Raw genomic sequence first — 20,874 nt, 5'->3', positions numbered from 1 at the left:
CAAAGCGAGAGGGAGAATATCACGAGTGGCATTCAATTTACCCGCATTCCCATGTTGCCCCTTTGGTGGAAGTTGTGGTCATTCATCCTTCCTCTGTGTCCTCCTCTCATGTTGTGCATCCCAAATCCAGCGTAGCCTCCTCCTCTTCCACCTCGGCCCCCGTAGCGATTTTGCCGTTTCTGCCGTTCTTGTTGCTCAAGCTCGATGAGATCTCTTTTGGCCTTCTCTGACAACTCTGAAGCAATAAAAGCAAGCAATTAACCTTTTGTGACATTTGAGAGAATATTTAAGTCACTTTTCATACCCAGCGTTTCCGGGATATTCCTCCGCTTATTTCCAGCGTCGGCCAAGCGCACAACAACCGCGTCCTTTCTCTCAGACTTGAAGCGGATACGACCAGAGTCTCCATCTTCATCGTCGTCGTCATCAGAGTCCTCCTTTGGTACTTCTTCGGGTTTGGCTTCATTTTCAACCTGGGGACAAATAATCCAGCAAAAAGGTGTGCTTTGGTCAATCATGAATGTGGCTTTCTTATTCTCTTAATTCAACAGCTAAGCCTTGACTGCAATGTAACAATTCATCATTGAGGCATATAATCAGCTCCAGTCTATAGAATATACCTCTTGCCTTTCCAAGACCTGGGAGACTTCCGATGCTTGCTGCTGTTCATTCCCCAAATTATCCTGCTCAGGGGCCACTTCCTGCTCGACTCCTCCTTCGTCCTCATAGGTTTGATATTCATTGTCCTGTAGACAAAGATGTTAAAACGGTGACTGTAGCCTACTGCCACTTGTGAATTTGCAAAAATATAAAGATCTGTCTTTCACAAGTCGACATACTAAAAAAAATTAAAAAAAACAAAAAAAAATAAAAAAAGACAGCTAATTGCAGAGAAGCAAACAAAAATGTACACTAGATTGTCGGGTGGCACCGCATAAAACCCCATCCGCCCCCTCTTCCGATAGCAAATTAGCATAACAGTGGGAGCATGGCTTCATTACTATTCCTGACAGCATTTGAAAGTCAATGAGATGTAAATGATGGACATGATACAGAAAAATGTAGGCAAAGCTTTAAAAAAAAAAAAAAAAATCTGCATATGATAAGAATCGCAGAATAACAACACGATAATTTGGCGATATTTTAGCAATGATGTTATGCAACTGGCGACCAGCATAGCACGGGAAACGGTAGAGCTCACTCGTGACCTGAATGAGGGTAAGCGTTATCTAAATCGTCTGGATTCAAATACACCAAAAATTGATAAAGTGAGAGATAAATATCCACAACATTACAATACCTGACAAAAGGAGAAGTCTGTTCAGCATACAAAAATATTAAAGAAATGAAACACCAACAAGGATAAAAGTTATTACTTAAATTGTATTTTCAGGAGCAAGAAAATTGGTTACTATCTATTCCAACAACATTCATTGGCAGAAAAATGATATGTTCTTCCACTACATGACTGAATGTACACCTGTGAATTCACCTGTTGCCATTCATACAAGATAATTGCTTTGGCATTTCAACTAAACAGGAACACATTTTACAGTGAGTAAGGGCTAGGATTAGGTCAATATCGCATTTTCTCTGTGTAAAAGAGGCTAATTTGATGCCACGCAAACATTTCGCAGATGACAAATGAATTGTAAGTACTTAAAAATGTGCCTGTCATGACATGTCCTCAGGATTCCAAACCCACGACTGCAAAGACACCACAATGTGCGGCATTCAAGTGGCGTAGTACTTGCTTGTAATTAATTAAAACGTTGCGTCTGCTCAAACACGCCCTAACACAGAAAGGCGAGATAAGGTCACGCACTCAGTGTATGGCGACATGCTTCATTAGCCTTCCAAAACAGCAGCACATTTTCAGAGAGCAAAGAAAAACACGAGCCAAATCAGACGGATGGACAAGGATGCCCCCAGGGAGAAACAGGCGCTGCTAAATCTTTTAAACTGGGTTTAAACTGCTTGATAATCAGCACAGTCAGAGAAATGTCAAGGGCAGGTAACTCAGTGATCTTGGAAGTATACGTACGTTATTTCAATGTGCATCTAAGCTGGCAGATAATGTAACTTAAGTCAATTCTGAAACAGGAGAGCTCAGTTCCATGTATCTCCATATCTGTATTTAATTTTCACCTGATGTAGGTGGTGTTAAAGACCAGGGGTCCCAATAGTTTTGTCCACATCAATCACATAGCAAACAGCATGGCATGTTGGCTAAATGGACCATGGCGGACATTTGCGCACGGATGGATGCTTATCTTTGATCCTCTTAGTGTGGAAGGGGAGCAAATAGAGAGAAGCTCACCATCAATCACCAGGGACGTGTATAAGAGTGTCCTCGGGAAGGTCAATAATCTTTTCACCTGCATGACGCGTTATCAGATCCGGATAAAAGCTCCCATCAGACAGCCACCCACCCACTTGCACACATTAACCTCGGCGACTGGCAGCACAAAAGCGTCTCCTTACTAGCTCAAAAGATACCAAGGCCCAAGGTCACAATGGCACGCGGCGGAGCATCGTCTCAAGCCAAACAAGCCGTCAGCGGAAATGTTGTCAGCGTGATGGAGAAATTAACCGGCAGAGGGGGGAAATAGCGGAGCGCAAAAAAACAAAAACAAAAACGCAGACCTACATCTATCTCCTTTCACCCAAATAGATCTCCAATCCTCACAGTCCCTCCTAAACCTAAGAGATATCTCTGACACAATAAAGCAAGTTAAAGAAGCCAGGTTGCAGAATATCATAATATCATGCAAGACCTCAATGAAGATACACACAATAAAAAACAGGTGGATGGTGGAGAGTTCCAGGGTTCAAATCTGAGCTGGGATCCTATAGCGCAAAAACTTGACGCTTGATAAAACTTACACAAAAATAGCTATCAAAAAAGGCATCTAATTGTTCACGTGGCTGACAGAACTGATTAATTCAGACGGATGCAGTCTAAACTCACTTGAAACTCTCCGTCGATGGGCTCATTGATTTGGATGTCGAGCACTTCGTCTGTGGTGTAATCTTCGGGCACGTCATCGCCGGTAAAGTCCTCAGCGTATTCCTCATCCCCCTGCTCCTGCGAGTAGCCCGGCTCCGTGCCCACGTCTTCGTAGTCGTCGGCGCCCAGGTTGACGGCGTCGTCCGGGTAGCCCTGCATGTTCCCTTGAAGGTTGAAGCTGTACGTGTCATTGAGGCTCACTTCCTGAACACTGAACACATACAAATAAGATCTTTTCACACATTTATTTGGCATTGTAGCATCATATGATAATTGGGATTAACACACTGTATCATATTGTTTGAACGACTAAAGATGTTTTGTAGTGGACTATAATGTGATGAAGGTGTTGAAGGCGTAGAATTAGGTGAGATACTGATCCAATTTAGGACTGTTCTGGGAGGAGAATTGTTGAACTGGCTTACTTCATATGTTCCTCGTCATCACTCTGTAGAAGAGCATCATTCAGCTCTTCATCCTCATCTTCAGAAAGATTCTGGGAGGGGAAAAGTGGACCAAGTTAAAATGTGGAAAGACAAGGTATGCGCAACATCTTTTTCTATTTTATTTATTTATTTATTTTATAAGATGCCTTACCTTCTTACCAGACGGGGAAAATTCTTCTAACAAATCTTCCTCGAAGTCACTTAAGGAGAAAATGCAAATCCATTATAGGCATAACATATATTTTTACCCTTCTTAAAAATCCCAGTACCGGGGTCCTTGGTTCACGATGGAGCTACATTTCTAAAGTGGCGATGTAACCTGACTTTTGTATGCAACTCTATCACTATCACTAACCTATGCTAATGCAGCAGTGAAGTAATAATTTGCATAAATACAATTCTAGGTATAAATATAAAACAATCAAATGGAAAAACAGTAAGGTCATCATAACTGAGCATCCATCCATTTTCTGAACCGCACGTTGCGCACAATACCAAATTAATTCATTGTGCAATGTTGGGAATATTAAAACATCACATGTTGGGACCATAGTAAACTAAAGATCTCATGTCGTGTGCCCCAATTTTTTATTTTTATTTTTTAAAATTATGACTTACCTGTCTAAATCTCCGCCCCTCCTCCTCCGTGAACGCTCCGTCCCAGGCTTGTCATATTCATCAAAGGTATAATCTACAACGTGAAACAAAACATTATCAACTGTTCCCATGACTTCCACCATTCATAGCAGTCCCCTACACAAAAGTAACACTTCCTTATGTTCTTGTGAAGATACAGTACACGTAAGACTCAAACGGTGCCTTTTAATACATCAAATAAAAGTTCAGATGTTCGAGGCAAAAATTTTCCTGACAGTGACATCCCATTCAAAACACCAGTCAGTGCAAATGGAGTCATATTTTTACGATGAGGAGCGGGAAATAGGATACGCTGAGTTATTAAAACACAAACGTGAGTAGACTTGATGCTTATAAAACGCTAACATAAAACAATTTTGTTGCGCCCGCATTTAACTGATCGCTACTACGTTCGCTAAATGCTGTACTTGTTAGCAGCTGACGCTAGCTATGCTAAATGAGGTCATCGTCCCGAAGCTCCATCTCATCCAGTCACCGAGTTTGCCGTGCAAAATCCAAACCAAAACAGTCCATCCATGTGTGTGACAAGTATTATCGCGCAAACATCAATTTCGATGTATGTAACCAACAAAAACATCTCACGGCTAACGTTAGCCGCTCGACTTAGCATAGCACCCGTAAGGAAGAAAAGAGCCCCTTACCCTCGTCATTCGCAGACATGGTACGTGAGCGCTTTCCGTTGACGGAGTGTGACTACACAGCTGGGAGTAACATTTGGTATTTGCCTAGAAATTCGACATTTCGATGAGGAGAAACGTAAGCTTTCAATGCTTTCGACACAACGACGGGGGAAAAAACAAAAAAACAAGCTCGGCTGCTCGGGGATCCCAGGCGTGCTAAGTTGCTAACTTAGCAGAACAAAAACATGGCAGAGCTGTGTGCTTCCGTTCTCGGAGATTCATCTTGGGTTCGGAAATAACAGCGACCCCGCTCGGCGAAGTGAGGAAACACACAGAAGACAACGTGTTTTGTTGTGATAGAGACCAAATAAATACAGTATTTTCCAAACCTTTTCCAACTATAATTGTGACAAATCCTGTAAAATGTTTACAAGAGGACAAGTATAAATTAACACCTGAGATAATATTAAGTGAAAACACCATTTTCTATTCAAAATTCAACAATCACATCCAAACTCATGTTAAATGTGAGTAGGCACACACCTGTCACCATTTAAAATGCCTGTGAATAAAGCTCAGCTGTGTTCTATATTAATTCTGAGTGCATCCACATTCTCAGTTATGAGGATGTGCACACTTGTGCAACCAAAGTATCTCAGTTGAAGGATAAGCACTCAGTATAGGCTATGGCTTAGAGTCCTGTATTATTTATTAAATAATCCAGCATTTTTTTTCTCATAGATTACACTATAAGCAGTCATGGATATATAGAAACGTTGGCATCGAATAATATTTTGAATGATTCAAGTCATAAAAATTCTAAATATTCATCCTTCTACCCAGTCATTCATCATTTATATCTGCTGATTCGTTAGCTGTCCACTTCAGTGGAATTCCAGCCCCCCTTGAAATTCCTCCTTGGCTGAAAAAGGTCAACAAAGACGGCGAGAGACAACCAAAGAGAGGTGAGCAGTGAAGTGAAACCTCATTGTATTGCCTCATTATGGGCTCTCACTGTGAGGAAGAAGCCATTTTGTGGCACCAACCAGGTCAATATCTGCAAAGATGGCTGATGGAGGGGATCAGCGGAGCAGATTGTGAAAGACTGTGCATATTAATGTCCTGTCAGATGGGGGGGGTGGGTGGGGGGGCAGTATTAAATACTTAAAACAAAGTACAATAACGTTGTACTGTTAATAAATTTTTGTGTCTGTCCATGCATGGTAATAAATACCATACGTCATGTGTCATTCAAATATTCACTCCACACAGCTGTTTCCTAAAGCGATGTAGGAGATTCATCACCCTCCCCTCTGGATTCACTTTCCCAGGATTTTTGATTTCACTTCCAAATAAAATGGTGAAAAGGGGAAGCTGTCACACTCTATTATGGCCTGTCCAAATCCAGCGGTTTTCCATAACAATGCAAATTTAAGGGGGAAAAAAAAAAAAAAAAAAAAAGTGCAGAGCCGAAAGCGGACAAGACTTATTTTCCCCCAAAGGATGGCAAAACGTGCCTTTGACGAAATCCAAACGTCTTTGAAGTGGTTTTATGAGGGAGATGTTTGCAGTTTTTCCCATAGGAAAGTGAAGTGATTCATTCTACGCTCCAAACTGTTGCCATCACACAATTAAGTTAAGCACTATAAAATGAAAAAGAAAAAAAAAATACTCTGTTTGAAGACACCTGACAGTCAGGTAACAATACTGTTACCTTGTGGTATTTTATTGATATTGTTTTTATTATTATTATTATTATTTTTTTATTACAAAACATTCAAAACTACATAATAAAACAAAAATAAAGTAAAACTACTCACCAGTTGAAGACACCTGACTGACAGGTAGTTATACTGTGACCAAATGGCGGCATTGCTGTGTTGTTTCAAATAAGCACATGTACCGAGCTGCTCATTTTCAATTCAAGTATGCAATTTGACACATTGCTGTGGTTTGTATGTTGTTTGTTTTTTAGACTGAATAAATCCATTTCAAATGCAACCACAAATGGCGAACATTTCAAGATGTCGCGAGCAAAATGCAACATCTTTGTTAGATTCTCCTTACAGTATTAGCAAGCAAGACATACAAGGTATACTGTAATTTGTGCTGACTACGCTCCGCTTACAGTATAAAAATACTGAAAATATTTTTGTGTACTGTTAACCATCGTCTTTCACTATAAGAATTAGTTATAATTTGAAAATGTGTGTTTTTTTTTTTAAACTATTATTCCTTATTATACAGTATACAAATAATACAGGTATTTATATACCAGTACGGTCTATTTTTTTTTTAAAGTCATGTAAAAATATTTTGTAAAAATTGTTTTGGGTTTATTTTATTTTTAGTGGCATATTTTGTGTGTAATTAGTTTTAGAAAAAAAGGCAGAGTAAAAAAAAAAAGGTGTATGACTGTTGAAAGCCTTTGCATATGTATGGATGTTGTGCTTTTGATAAAAACTTCAATAAAAATATTAAACAGAAAAAAATACCCTCACACTAAATAGAAATGTTAAAAAAACAAACAAAAAAAAACGGAAAAAAAAAAATACGGTAATCGCCCCCCCCAAAAAAATGCTTTTTGCAGCATAAGGAATACAATATGGCTAATATCCTCTGAAATGTTTTTTTAAAATTATATACAATCGTGATGATAAGGATCTCGAGAATTGATGGATGGGAACATTTGTTAGCTTTTACTATCTATATAGAATAGTTTTGTTTTGTTTTGTTTTGTTTTTTTTTGGGGGGGGGGGGGGGGGATATTATATTCAATTAGTATGGTGCCGTTAATAGCTCATCCTTGTTCCCTGGAGAAAATTTGCACCAGTCTGTGACCGACATCTCTTGCTTGTTTTATTCAACCATCGTGTGCGTCTGTGTCAACAGAACTGTGAGGAGGCTGGGTGTGGGCGGCAACCTTTAAACATCGACCTTCGTGATTGGACGACGAGCTGTGCCTCTCGCCGCCATTGGCCCGACTCGCTATCAATCAAACGCCGTCGCTGCTTCCCGCGCCATTCGACGTGCACGCGCGGAAGGAGACGCGCACGTAGCCGCTGCGAGACTGTCTGGAGTGTGTCTGAAATTGACAAAAATAGGACACTGACTTTTTTTTTTTTTTTTCCCCCCTCCTTCTTCCCTCTTCATGCTCTTCCTCTTTCCACCGAGGACACCTGGCCGAATGTAGGATTTTATTCAACCGCCACCGGACCGTCGTTATGAGAGAAATTGTATTTTTGCTGGAGGTGGCGGAGAAAGCGATGTTAAAGTTTTGGTGCGTCAGCAGATTTAGCTGAATGCGCAGGCAGGTGAGTTAGCCAACATACACCTTCACGGCGCTGCCAAAATGCTCCATTTTGTCAAATATTCTTATCGACAGCATTTTTTAATTGAGTTTAAAGAAACCCACGGCACCGCGCGTATACAGGACGCCGTGGTTTTGAATGAGCAGACGTGCTTTAATTGGCGCTAATTACCCCCCCAGGTGCACCCTTGTACGTTAGCTAAGTGCAAGTCCACGTCAAGCAACAAACAAACTTCTGCTGTTCGCCTCTATAAGTCAATTTATTTTAACCAAGTCGCAATTAAAACGGTCACCGAATGGTCTCATCGGCTGCCGTTTAATAAGAGCCGTTGTTGAACGTTTTTATTGTAACGTATTTTGCCCTGTCACCTGTTTTTATGCTCAGGGGTGTCTGCTTGCTGCGTTCAGGTTCATGGCGAGAGCAGCGGAGAAAGGTTGGTTGAACTTACTATTTTTTTTTTAAGCCTTTTTGTTTCCCCACAGACAGGATACAGTACAGTATTATTCTTATACACAATTTAGTCTGCTACATTCTGAATCTCTTTAACTTTTCCATAACAGGCATTATACAAGGTGTCCATAAAGTCTGCAAAAATGCACATTTATCCATGCAATTGTTACACCTTATAAAATCTTATGAGCACATTTTCATTTTGTGAGGTCTAAGTTTTTCCTTATTGTCTCTGAATTCCATATTCATTTTCTTTATCACCTCCTTCAGTTAGCTTGGAGGCTTTTCCATCTGACTTAGGACGAGTATCCACCCTAGATCACAGAGAACATACAAACAACTATGGTATAGCCCTTCATATACACAATTTAGTCTGCTACAAAGCACACTGCTCAATCTCATCACAAAAAAGAAAGCCATACCTTCAGCTAGAACTGGGGCCTTAAACAAGGTGGAGACAGTTTTAGTTTCAGCAATTGGTATTTACACAAAACCTTCAGGCATCTGTTAAGACAGCAAAAATACAAAAAGTCAGAAAAAGCCCACTTGAACAGCTACTGAACCTTTTTTGGGGTTAATCAGAGTAAGTAGCGACAGGTGTGTGCTGACTCCTGTTTAGCATGAGTTTGAATGTGATTGGTTGACTCCGAGCACAGCCACACCCCAGTTTACAGGGTGTGTGCACTTCTGCAACCACTTCGTCTTAGTTTCTTTTGGCTACATCCCCTATTGAAAAGATAAAAAATAAACATTTGAGTTTTTTGGGGGGTAGTGGACCACATTTATGGTGGAAAAATTGTTAATTTGTCTTTGTCTAATTTTTTTTTATTTCACAAAATCATCTGGCATTTGAACAGGGGTGTGTGGACTTTTTATTTATACTCTATACTTTTATATATCATATAAGATATTAAATCTGACAGATTTTTCCATAATTTCTATACTATGTCCATCCATTCAATCCGTGCAACGTAAAATCTTCCTCATGTTTTTTAGCTATGTTAGCTAGATGGCTAAAACATTAGCTAGCTAGGTAGCTAACCTACCATGCTACAGTGTTGCCCATTTAACTATATACACTTAGCTTGGCAATTCTTATAGCTTTTCACCGCTTTTATGTGCATTTCCCATCTATGGGGCAAAAATAATGTTCAAACAATTCTTATCTCACATATTCTTATTTCGAAAAGTACATTGAACATATCCCCCACCAATATTTTGCTCACAACAAGATCCACGAGTGTAATGTGTCCGCCCCCACTGATCGCCTGCCGCTTCAGGCCAGTCTAGACATTTGTGCTCCGTCACTGCAGTCTGCGCAGTCTTCCCTCCTCCTTCCTCAGCGGTAGCTTTTTAGGGGGCCAAGATGGCGGCCTCTGTGTTGTTGTTGTTAAACCCAACTAACCCCTGTAACCCATACGGCCTCCACGTGACGAGTAAAAAACACGGCGCCTCAGTCACGTCACGTCAGTAGCCATTTTGTCTGATTCGCTACACTTCAACTTGGATTTCTGCTCACGTCGCTGTATCGAGACGAGAGCGCCATTTTTGTGCCAAACGCGAGGTCAATATCTGGCAAAATGTTTCGGCTCGTACCTTTTGAGACTGCAGCATTGTCGCGAAATAATAAGTCTGCAAATGTAGTAATATTTTCAAAGCAAACTTAGCTCCAACATTTGTTGCACTCAAGATGTGCCACAAAATCATTTTTAATTATCTTTTTAATTTGATTTTATTTTAATAACTGTCTCATTCTGCTAAATAAAGGTAGGAGTTGGACATGATCACATGCACAGTACTAGTTTGTTTTATTTATTTCGTTTTTACAAACTTTGGAGGTCTAATTTTAAGTGGGAAGCAAAATATCACACATGGATACCAATTTAACTACTTTACTTTTTTCATCACTTTGGAGTGATGTGGCATAGACCAGGCAAATTAATTAGAAAATATAAAATGGGCTAAAATAATTTTACAATTTTTTATCTATTTGGTTGTTATTAATGTTACTGTATTACTTATTTTGTCTTTTATTAGATCTACAATGGGCTTAAAATTATTTAGTAATAAAAAAAAGTTGACATTTTTCAAGTAAACAAGTTTTTGTTTTTTTTGGTCCGATCGATGTAACATTTTGGTGACACGGCGCCCGTGTGAGAAGTGAATTGTTTTTCCCGTTTAAACAAGCTCGTCGCATGCTCGTCAGTTGTCAGAAATGCGCTGGAAGCGTCCCTCCAACATGACAAGTTACTTTTGACTCTCTGATGTTTATCTGTTTGCCGTATCGGTGACCGGCCCGGACAAGATCGCTTCATTATCGCCTACTTAGCACGCGTGCTTGTCGTCGTATTCTTTTAATAGCTCTTGACTGCTCTACTATTAGTTTTTGAGTGGTGCGCTTGAAAAGTTGTCGGTCAAAAATGAGTGGAATTGTAATTATGGTGAGGTGAAGAAGGCGGGGTGGTTTCAGGTTCATTGATTTTTGTGTTGCAGTACTCGCATTATAATCATGTCATGCAGCATTCAGAAAAGTCATCAGTCATATATTTCCTCTGAAATGTAGTTTTGATTGAATATCACTTTATTTTTTGCATGAAACGCTGATTTATTTATTTTGTAAGGGGGCAAAGGGTATACTGGGAGTTGAAGTGGTGCTTCAAATAAAAAATACTGAAAACTAATGGTCAAGGAAAAAAAACAAAACATATGTGAATAGATTGCCTGTGGGGGGACGTGAGATTGAGAGTGTAATCATCGTGTTAAAGCAGTAATTAAATAAATCACAAAAAGGCTAACGGTGTTGCACATCATGTTTCCTCTACAAAATGTATGTATTTATTTATTTATTTATTTATTTTTTTAAGTCCACTTAACTTTTTCCTGTTCCTTTTGTTGAGAGGGGGTGCGCCAAACCAATGGTAACATACTATGAGGGAAATTAAGGTATATTCCTGATTTGACTTGGGGCAATATTGAAAAATTCTACAAAGAGAGCAAACCTCAACCAAGGCCAAACAATCCTGTTCTGGCTCAGCCCTAAATTGTATAATTTCCTACATGTGCATGATATTCTTATTTTTGTAAAGATTAAGGTCCCTCATCCTACTAAAGTTAAAAAAAAAAATCAGTTTGTGGAAACTGTTCAGAGAAAGTATGGATATAGTTAATACAAATCTGCATACTGGTTTGATTTTCTTTTTTTTCCTCACTTCATCCTCAGGAAAAGCCCGTTGTCTTCGCGCGAGCGGGCGTCAGTCAGACCGAGTCTACCTGCCCCCTCCAGCTGGTAAGAGCTCTGCTGACCCATTCTTTCAAGAGCGTTTTCGCTAACGTTTAAAGTGAAGAGAAGCAATTCCAGGCATGCTGTGAACAGCGTGATTTGCCTGAGGGAGATGTGGGGTCCACTTGCAGGGTTTCCCAAACTTTGGTCTCAGAAGCTAAAAAATAAAATAAAATATGGGTCGCTGTGTTAAACACGTTTTGGGGTAGCAGACTGTGTGAGTAATATTATGTTAGAGATTTTTATTTTTTATTTTCGGTGCTGTATTTGCAGTGTATTGATATGGCTATCAGTGATATTTCGTGTAACTATAGACAACTATCTGGAAAAATTACCTTTTTTTTTTTATCATTCTTATTACATGTATCAGTCTTTATTTTGAATGTTTTGAGGGGGTGCACCAGCTCTTCCAATTCATGTAATTTAGCAAGTGTGCGTCTCAGGCTTTAAAAAGTCTCGGAAACATTACCTCCACCAAGAAGCTCATATTTGGTTTGTTGGTGAGCAAAGAGGAGTGGACGTTGGCCACCATTTGTTACTTGTGCAGACTCTGACAAATGTCTTTTTTATTTTTTTATTTATTTTATTTGTGTTCATTGACTAGGGAGTGGTTCTCAAACATTTTGACCAAGTATTCTATCAAGAAATACTTATAAGTACTGTGCAACCATCACATTCATGACCAAAATTAAAATGCATTAGTGTAGTATCCTAGTGTTTATCAAAAGTGAAAAGTTTTTACTGTAATAGTTTGCACAGTTTGAAATGCGGATGTTTTAAGTCCAATGCCATTTCCGATATTTGACAGAATAAAATTTTGATAACCGATTCATCAGACGATTAATACAAAATAAGTAAAATAACTTTTATGGTCCTTTATATTTACTACATAAAGATATTAATTAAAGTGGGTGGGTTGGTGGGGGGGATTGTTTGAATGTCATTATTTTTGCTCTAATGTCACAAAAAAATGAAGAAAATATATGGATTTTTGCTGATTTTAACTGAGCTAATATGATCATATTAAATAATTACAAATTAATCAACTGGCTGATTAATCGGTCGGGTCCTGATTTAAACTTAATTTTTTTCTTCAGTTTATTTCGAACATGTGTATATATAAAAAAAACATATGGGAAGAAAAAATATACAAAGCAACAAACACAACATTAGAGCAACAGTTTTGCAATGATTCACCCAGTCATTAGCTACACATTTACACATGTTCGAAAAGGAGTACGAAGAAGTATAAACTAATCACATTAACGCTGTGCTTGAAAGTAGGAAAAAAAAAAATCTTGATGAATCATTTAAATATGTTCCACGTAAAATATAACAATTGTACGTAAATTAATATTGACGCAACTAGCTAGCTTAGAAGTTAAATACAATTGAGCTGAGCTCGGGCAGTAATTCTTTCACATACCACTAGAGGGGGCCCACGTACCACTGGTAGTACTCGCATAACACAAATTGGCACCACCGAGAAAAATGTCATGAAGAGTCTACCTATTGTTTGTGCCTTTTAATAAGTTGCTGGCATGCAGTGTCGAGCAATTATGCTTTATTTGTCGTCAATAATTTTTGGAACAATTAAGTGAAATAGGATAATTTCCTGTGGCGCACCTGATGATCTCTCATTGCACATTGGTTTGAAATCTTGAGGTCGATGTGGTGAGTTTGTTTGGCCTTGGTGGAGGTCTGACTATTCCCCCGTGCTACAGTATCTACTGGTGATCTGTCCATGAGAAATTCGACTGCATTTCGTCGGTTTTCCCAATTGCACTTGAGGCCGACTCTAAAATGCTGAGTCCTCCCGCTGTCTTTTTTTTTTTTATTTTATTTTATTTTTAGTCTCCGCCCACGGTGCGGTCACGAGGTGTGACGACATGATGGCGTCTGGATGAAAGCTGCCGAGTTACAGCTTGTGTGTGCGTTCAAGAGCACAGTTCAAAGCGTTTTTTTTTTTTTTCTTTTTTCTTTTTTTTTTCCCGGCTGCAGCTGCTATTGTCTGTCGTAGACGGCGAGGCTCTCCGTCACTTTTTTTTTTTTTTTTTTTTTTTTTTTTTTTTTAATATATGTACATCACTGTTACTCATTTGAAATGAAGGCCTTCTCTGTATTTTAAGGTGTTTCTTGGCAGGCGGCCAGTCTGCGCTTCCATTTGTTGCTGCTTTTTGTACTGTGTGACTGCCGTATAGTTGATGGCGCCGAAAAAACAGGCAGCTTCCATTTTAGGCAGTGAAACAAAAGACCCCATAAAAAAAATCTCAGTGCTTATTGCGTTTGTTTGTTTATTTAATTTTATAATCTAATATTTTTAACATCCTGCGTGTTCATCTTTTGTGCATTTTGTTTTATGAAATTAGTTTTAGTGTAATATCGCGTTAAATATTTTACACGTCATTTAGTTTTTAGAGGTTATTTGCCAATGTTGTCATCAGGGTTTGACCAAATAGTCAATATATATTTTTCAGAGTAACAATTAAGGAGATGCATGTTTAATTAAAGGGTGAATAAATTCTACCCAAATGAAGGCTTTATCTTTTTAAATTATTTCCACACAATGAAGCAATGTTTATTTGCTTAAAAATTGTAGTGCGGTGCCATTTTTATTTCTGTTTTACCATACAAATAGTTTGATTTTACTTGATACTGTTTTCCAATGCGATCATGTTTGTAGGTTGTATGTTTATGATTTTATTATTTTTATTATTTTTATTATATTTATTGTTAAATAAGTGATAAATGATATTGCATTTGTTAAGGGTGTGTACGGTGTAGCTAAATGTTCCATTTTTACTTAACTATTTAGATTCTTCTTATTGTTGTATATAAATATTTAAGTTTTTTTTTCATCCTGGGTATCAAATCAAATATTATTCTAGAATTGTTTTTTTTGTTTTTTGTTTTTTTATCACTACACTGTATATATGAGTAAGTAAATATTTAGTTGTTGCTTTATATTATTTCAAAAGCACATTTTGTGTGCACATCTGCTAAAATCCTAATGTTCACACTTGTACATTTTTTAATTCAATGTTTTTGTTCAAATCTGTACAATTACAAAGGCTTAAAAAACAAAAAATCCTGTAGTACATGTGAGAGAATAACATGCGACGTATATAATATACCATAATAATGTTTTTCATGATAGTACATATAATTTGGGTGGTTAGGTTTTGTCATCTAAAAGCTATTTTTTGTTCATATTGAGGCTGAAGTTGACTGAACCGTGTCATTTGATCTTTTTGACAGAATTTCTGCGGATAACAAGCCAATAAAATGTTTTTTTTTCTGTAGTCTTAAATTGAAGCGTTAAATATTGACGAGTGAAATAAAGATAACAGAGCTTCAAATAACATAAAGCCATAGTCCATTAGCCAATAAGCCGAGATTTGATTTTCAGCTGCGTCCCCTTGAGAATGTCAAAACGGTGTCAAAAATCAGCCGTCTCGTTAAAATGTTGCCAAAACTTGAGTGTAAATGAACCGCGTGTACATAACGTATCCCTGGCTTCAGTTCAAGTCGCTCTAATATTTGTTTGTTTGCTTTGTTTCTGATGGGGCGCCGCACGAAAACGCGATACAGCAGACAGCCACGGCATTACTTCCTGTTTTCTTCTTCAAATAACCTCCAATCCCCCTAGTAACCCCCCCCTCACTATCCTTGCAAATGGTGTATGCTCATCGACAACACCGCGACAAAGACGGCTGTAGGCCCGAGTGAGCACTGTTTGACTCCTCGCTCGCTCGGTTTTAACACCGCTTTACTTTCCACGCCCAAACTTTTGGCCTCAGATGAACTTGGGCAACTTTCGGTGTTAACGTTCCAACACCTCTGGATGGGGGGGAAAAAAAGTAGAGCAGCAGCCCAACTCCTCAGCCTCCCTTTTTAGCATTTTTCAAGGAAACGTAGTCGTGCACTGAAGCATTCATTGTGTTAAATTAGCAAGAGTTTGTGAGGCGATTTCATTTCAAACGCTTGGTCAATCAATGGTTCTTAAAATGTGGTCTACGTCCCGCTTTTGGTCCCAACGAAACCTCAAGTGTTCTGCCGTAGATAAAATTTTGCCTTAATTATGTAAATGCTTTAAAGGCCCATGATTTAAAGGAACATTTGTAGCAAATTGTTGTATGAGTGCGAACGTAAGTTTGACTAGTATCTGCCATCAAAACATAAAACGTTGCCCACAATATCAATTGAAAAAAAAATCTTTATGTAGATTCTTAATGATCTTGGTCAAGGTTACCTGCAAAAATTGTCAAAGTCTGGACTGTTTTAGTTTGTTGAATTTGCTGTTTTTTGTTTTTCGTAAATGTTCAAAAGTTACATTTATTGATGCTGGCTAACAGTGTACAAAAACTTAAAGGATACTTCACTTATTTAGCCCATTATAGCAATAAAAAGTTAATATTTTGTCTATAATTAATTTGATACTTACAGTATTTTTACGTACAATTAGTACCTTTTTTAAAAACAGATTTTGCAACTTGCTGTCGACTGAAAATGACATCACAAGGGCTCAGGTAACCAATCACAGCTCACCTGTTTTCTAGGTCTGGTCATGTGACATTCACAAGCTGAGCTGTGATTGGTTGCCTGAGCCCTTGTGATGTCATTTTCAGTCGACAGCAAGTTGCAAAATCTGTTTTTAAAGGTACTAATTGTACTTGAAAAATAATGAAAATATCACATTTATTATAGGCAAAATATTCATGTTTGACTGCCAAAAATGGCGAAATAAGTAAAGTATCCCTTTAACTTTGACTACCACTGTTCTTATTTTTGGCTTATTACTGCTCTACCTGTGACAAGGTCTTAGTACTAGAGATGAGCTTAATAAAATAGGATGCCTATTATTTGTCATGACACAATGAGATTAAAAGCAGATTTTCTCCAGTGCCGACATGCAAGTACAGTAAGAGATAAAATATTTACAAAAAGTAATAGAATTGTTGTCTTAGTAGTGGTTTTGCACAGTAAACATGGATATTGCAGACTTTTTCAAAGTAATATCGGTTAATTGTAAGGAACTCGTTTGATCATGGAAACTGATTCTTTTGATTCATTTTATAGTAGTTTCATTCAAATGGAGTCCCACGTTCTCAACTAGTCTTATGAAGGACATGTGATTAATTATCTTTATAATTTCATATGAACCTATGGCTAAAAAGCAAAGCGTGGAGAGTGTCTGTTACCGAAGCTATCGATGCTAACAGCCTCTGATAAATTCACATTTATTCTCGCCCTTTTCCTCTTTGCATTATTATAATATTGCTTAGAAAGGCAGGAAAATCTTACTTGACAATCTCGCCATGTTTGTGTTTGAATAAAATGATAATGTGATGACTCATAAAGTTTTGTCGCAAGTATATGTCAGAGGTCAATCGCCAGGTGTGCGGCAGTGTGCTACTAAATAAACGATGGCCTATGTTGTGGACTTTGAGCTGCCATGATGTGATGTATTAAAGTGGAGGTCAACCTTAAACATTTCTTGACAATGTTGTTATATGTGACTTCACTAGTCTCGACAGGACATTCTGATTAATATTACATTTTTGGAATATGAGTTAAGCAGCAAAATCCAGCCGTTTTTAATCCATCTTGCCATTTTGACACTTGCTGTCGACTGAAGATGACATCACAGTTGCTCAGGCAACGACCAATCGCAACGCACCTGTTTTCTGAAGCTGCGCTGTGATTGGTTGCAACATTGATGTCATCTTCACTCTACAGGAAGTGGCAAAATGGATAAAAACGGATGGATATTGCTGCCTAAATCACATTCCACTAACGCAATAATAACCAGAATTCCATATTTAGACGAGTGGGGCTGCATAGAACATATTGTTGGCAAACAAATTTCCTTTAACCTCCTTGCTGTAGGTCTAAATTCATTGTCAATTCAGAGATCCTACTTAATTTTTTTCCCCAACTAAATGTCACTAAGCTCACTATCATTTTGCACCAGAGGGGCTTTATTGCAACTTTCATGCATTTCTCCTAATTGGTGCTTCTTCAAAAGCACCTGGAGTACCTGTTTCCTCTTTGCCATTTGACCTTTGAGTGAATTAAGATGGCTGGGCAGAATTGGAGCCGCTTGACCCCGCGCTTCACCACGACTAATTAGTAAATCATACATCTCTGAGGTGGAAAGAAGGGATTTTTTTCTTTTCTTTCCCTTTTGCACTGAAAGCGGAGGGGTCGGCGGCTAATAACCACCTGGCCCGAGCTGAGGTTACTTATTGGCTCTCCCTGGACTGTGAAAGTGAATATTTCACAGTTGCTTTTCTGCGTGGATCATATTTGACCCCTCCGTAAGCCATCCAGGCCGACGTCTTTGCTGTCGCACAATGGCGTGGAAAGGTCAGCCCTAATGAAGTCGGGGGGGGGGGTGACCCCTGGTATTCAATGACTTGGCGTGGACACCCCCCTCCCGTAACCCCCGTCCCTCCGCCGCAACCATGCCGCTTAATCCCCGTTTGATCCTAATTGATAGGCATTAACATGATCCTTATCCAGGAGCTGTGTTTTGTCTTGCGCGGCCCTCCTCTCGCGGTGTCGCTGACACAAAAAAGTGTGAAAAGCGTTTAGCCAAATGTGAAATTGATATTTTTCCACGTTTGTGTGCGCTTAAATGCGGCCCGCGCCTCCTAAACACTGAAGAGCGCTTTGAGGCTCTTAACAGGACTTAGCACGTGAACCCCCTCGCCCCCCGCAGAAATCCAACACCAACCCATCAACCGCACTGTTTTCCTTTGGGTCCTTTTCATCTTCATTGCCGGGCGATTACTGCCTCTTTAACGGCTAACTAATTAGCTTCTTTTTGGAATGTTTGTGTCGACTTTCAACTCGCGAATGCGTGAACACGTTGCGGGCCTCTTAAAAGTTGCTGCAGGTGTCACAGCGAATGCCTCAACTTGAATCTTGTTTGACTCAAATTTGAGGTTGAGTTATTTGAATTTGGGGTTTTATGGGCAAGTCATCAAACACTGCTGCCATCCTCTGCCCACACACTGTTAGAATCTTTTTTTTTTTTTTTTTTTTTTTTTTTTTTTTTTTTTTTTTTTTTAAAGTGATAAGAATTTGGTAGCAATTTGGCCAAATCTCCCAGGCAAGGTTATTTTGAAGGACAATTGGAAATGGCCAGTTCAAACCAAAATGTGTTTGTGTCTTTCTGAGACTTTGTTTTGAGTCTCCTCCAAGTCGAGCTGTCGACCAAATTTCAGTAAAACTTGCTCTGGGGGTGGACTTGTGAAACTGTTCCAAGAGGTGCATGCAAATGAGCCAAGTTTTGGGGATCACGCCTGCGTTTCCTGCTTTTAAAGTTTTTAAGTCAGGCAAAAGTCTCGACTGTAAAATGGCCTGATAATAAGTAGGGATGCTACGATAAGGGCAATATCGTGATATTAAAACTGCCACAATATCGTTGTCGTCATGTTCACAATATTTAAAAGGAACACATCTGTTAAAAAGTCCGGTTGATTTCCATTTGTGTAGTTCTAGTACCCTCTAGTGGCTAGTTTATTAGTGCAATCTAATTTTCATTAGGGATGTTTTGGCTTTCTATGTTTTAAAATCTATGCTAATTGTCAGATAAAGGGGAACCTAATTTGCTTGTGAAGCGATCAATGTGTGCTTGCATTAGCAAGTAAGTGCTTCAATATTATTAGCGATTGTAGGTGGTTTATATGTATTGCTATGTACAAAAGCACAATATTGTGCTTTTTATTTTTTATTTTTATTTTTTTAACAATATTGTAATCATTTTTGAAGTATCGCCAACGCCCCCACAATATCGTGATAATTATCGTATCGTGATATCATATCGTGATGTTTTGGTATCGTCACATCCCAAATAATAAGTCTGTCATGTTTTGCATTGCTGCGATTGGTTGGCAACCGGTCCAGGGTGTCCCCCGCCGACTGCCCAGAGCCAGCTGAGATAGGCGGCAGCACCCCCCGGGACACTTGTGAGGAATAAGCGGTTAAGAAAATGGATGGATGTTTAGCATTGCATATGCATTATGTTGGCGTAAATAATGTCAATTTAAAAAACAGAGTCAAGAGTCATGTGGGAGTGAAAATGGCAGCCACGCTTTGAGACATTGTGTGCAGCAGTCCACTTCATCACGCCAGGTGTTGCTTTGGTTCTCGTTGGTTTCACACGGCGACTCCGTTCCTCCCTAGAACGCCACGCTCCCGTCTCCGCAGAATTGGATTATTTTTTTTTCTTTCCGTCGTGTTTGCGGCACGGAATAATGAGCTCTCTGTAAGGGCCTGATGACATAATCTGGAGACCGCTGTGAGAGAAAAATAACTAATTACGGTAGAAAAGTACAGATTGGTACGGCAGCGGTGTACTCCACTTGACTGGCCCCACCTGTCCCGCTCTATATGTGTCTCACCCCCAACTGTCAGGCTGGGCTTCTACACCCACCTCCCAAAAAGACGCATATGTCATTCTGTTCCCTTCATATTTGTTTGAAATGTGTGGAACTTTTATACAGGGTGTCCTACAAGGTTTCGAGGTTACAAATGTAGCAGGATTGCACATTGACTTTGTGCATTCTGTACCTTTTTTTTTTTTTTTTTTTTTTTTTTTTTTTTAAATTGATATTGACTGAAATGACTTGGGTGGCTATGCTATTAGGCTAACGCCATGTTTGTTAAACATGAAATCAATCAAATAGCGATGTGCTGACTCCTGATCGCAATTTTTATTTTTTTTTGCACCCAAGTCGGAGTCACTTGGTTTTTAGTTTATCCCTACCGATACCGAGTTCCAATTTGATACATCGGCCGTGCATTAAGAAGAAATGCCAGTCTAAAACAACACTGAGACTCTACATGACTCAGCAGTTCATTTGACACTACTAACCTAAACGCATTGACTCAAGCTGTCCAATTTTCTAGTCTCAGTGATAGAAAATCCTTTTTTTTTTTTTTTTTTTTTGCCCCGGAAGCTTCAATCAATAATTGCACTTCTCGGGTACGTACAACAAACGTGCGCGTGCATGTGCGCGTGTATTCTTACTCCGAGGCTACAAAATGCTAAGCAGGCTCAGATGTGTACAATGAGCCGCGCACGTTAAAC

General features: G+C 39.0%; 1 protein-coding gene and 1 long non-coding RNA gene across 8 annotated transcripts in view; one reads left to right on the top strand and one right to left on the bottom strand.

Moving 5' to 3' along the window:
* rbm33a (RNA binding motif protein 33a) overlaps positions 1 to 9,058 on the bottom strand; it is a 29,462-nt gene extending 20,404 nt beyond the window's left edge. For 2 of the 3 annotated variants that reach the window (XM_077509628.1, XM_077509629.1), the window contains exons 1-8: positions 4,755 to 4,999; positions 4,075 to 4,147; positions 3,608 to 3,656; positions 3,436 to 3,506; positions 2,972 to 3,221; positions 621 to 746; positions 305 to 473; positions 42 to 235 (exon numbers count right to left, since the gene is read on the bottom strand). In XM_077509628.1, coding sequence (XP_077365754.1) covers positions 42 to 235; positions 305 to 473; positions 621 to 746; positions 2,972 to 3,221; positions 3,436 to 3,506; positions 3,608 to 3,656; positions 4,075 to 4,147; positions 4,755 to 4,773 — 951 coding nt within the window. In that variant the 5' untranslated portion in view covers positions 4,774 to 4,999. Of the gene's footprint in view, positions 1 to 41; positions 236 to 304; positions 474 to 620; positions 747 to 2,971; positions 3,222 to 3,435; positions 3,507 to 3,607; positions 3,657 to 4,074; positions 4,148 to 4,754; positions 5,000 to 8,916 lie in introns of those variants that run through there. The other variant, XM_077509630.1, reaches the window with a different exon arrangement.
* LOC144009765 (uncharacterized) overlaps positions 5,609 to 20,874 on the top strand; it is a 42,522-nt gene continuing 27,256 nt past the window's right edge. For all 5 annotated transcript variants that reach the window (XR_013281038.1, XR_013281036.1, XR_013281035.1 and 2 more), the window contains exons 1-4: positions 5,609 to 5,698; positions 7,626 to 8,047; positions 8,429 to 8,477; positions 11,715 to 11,780. This is a non-coding gene — a long non-coding RNA (uncharacterized LOC144009765). The remainder of the gene's footprint in view (positions 5,699 to 7,625; positions 8,048 to 8,428; positions 8,478 to 11,714; positions 11,781 to 20,874) is intronic.

This window comes from Festucalex cinctus, chromosome 20 (assembly GCF_051991245.1).
Source record: "Festucalex cinctus isolate MCC-2025b chromosome 20, RoL_Fcin_1.0, whole genome shotgun sequence".
In the NCBI taxonomy this organism is placed as follows: Eukaryota; Metazoa; Chordata; class Actinopteri; order Syngnathiformes; family Syngnathidae; genus Festucalex; species Festucalex cinctus.
Note: the sequence above shows the minus strand (reverse complement) of the source record. Positions and strands in the feature narration are given on the sequence as shown.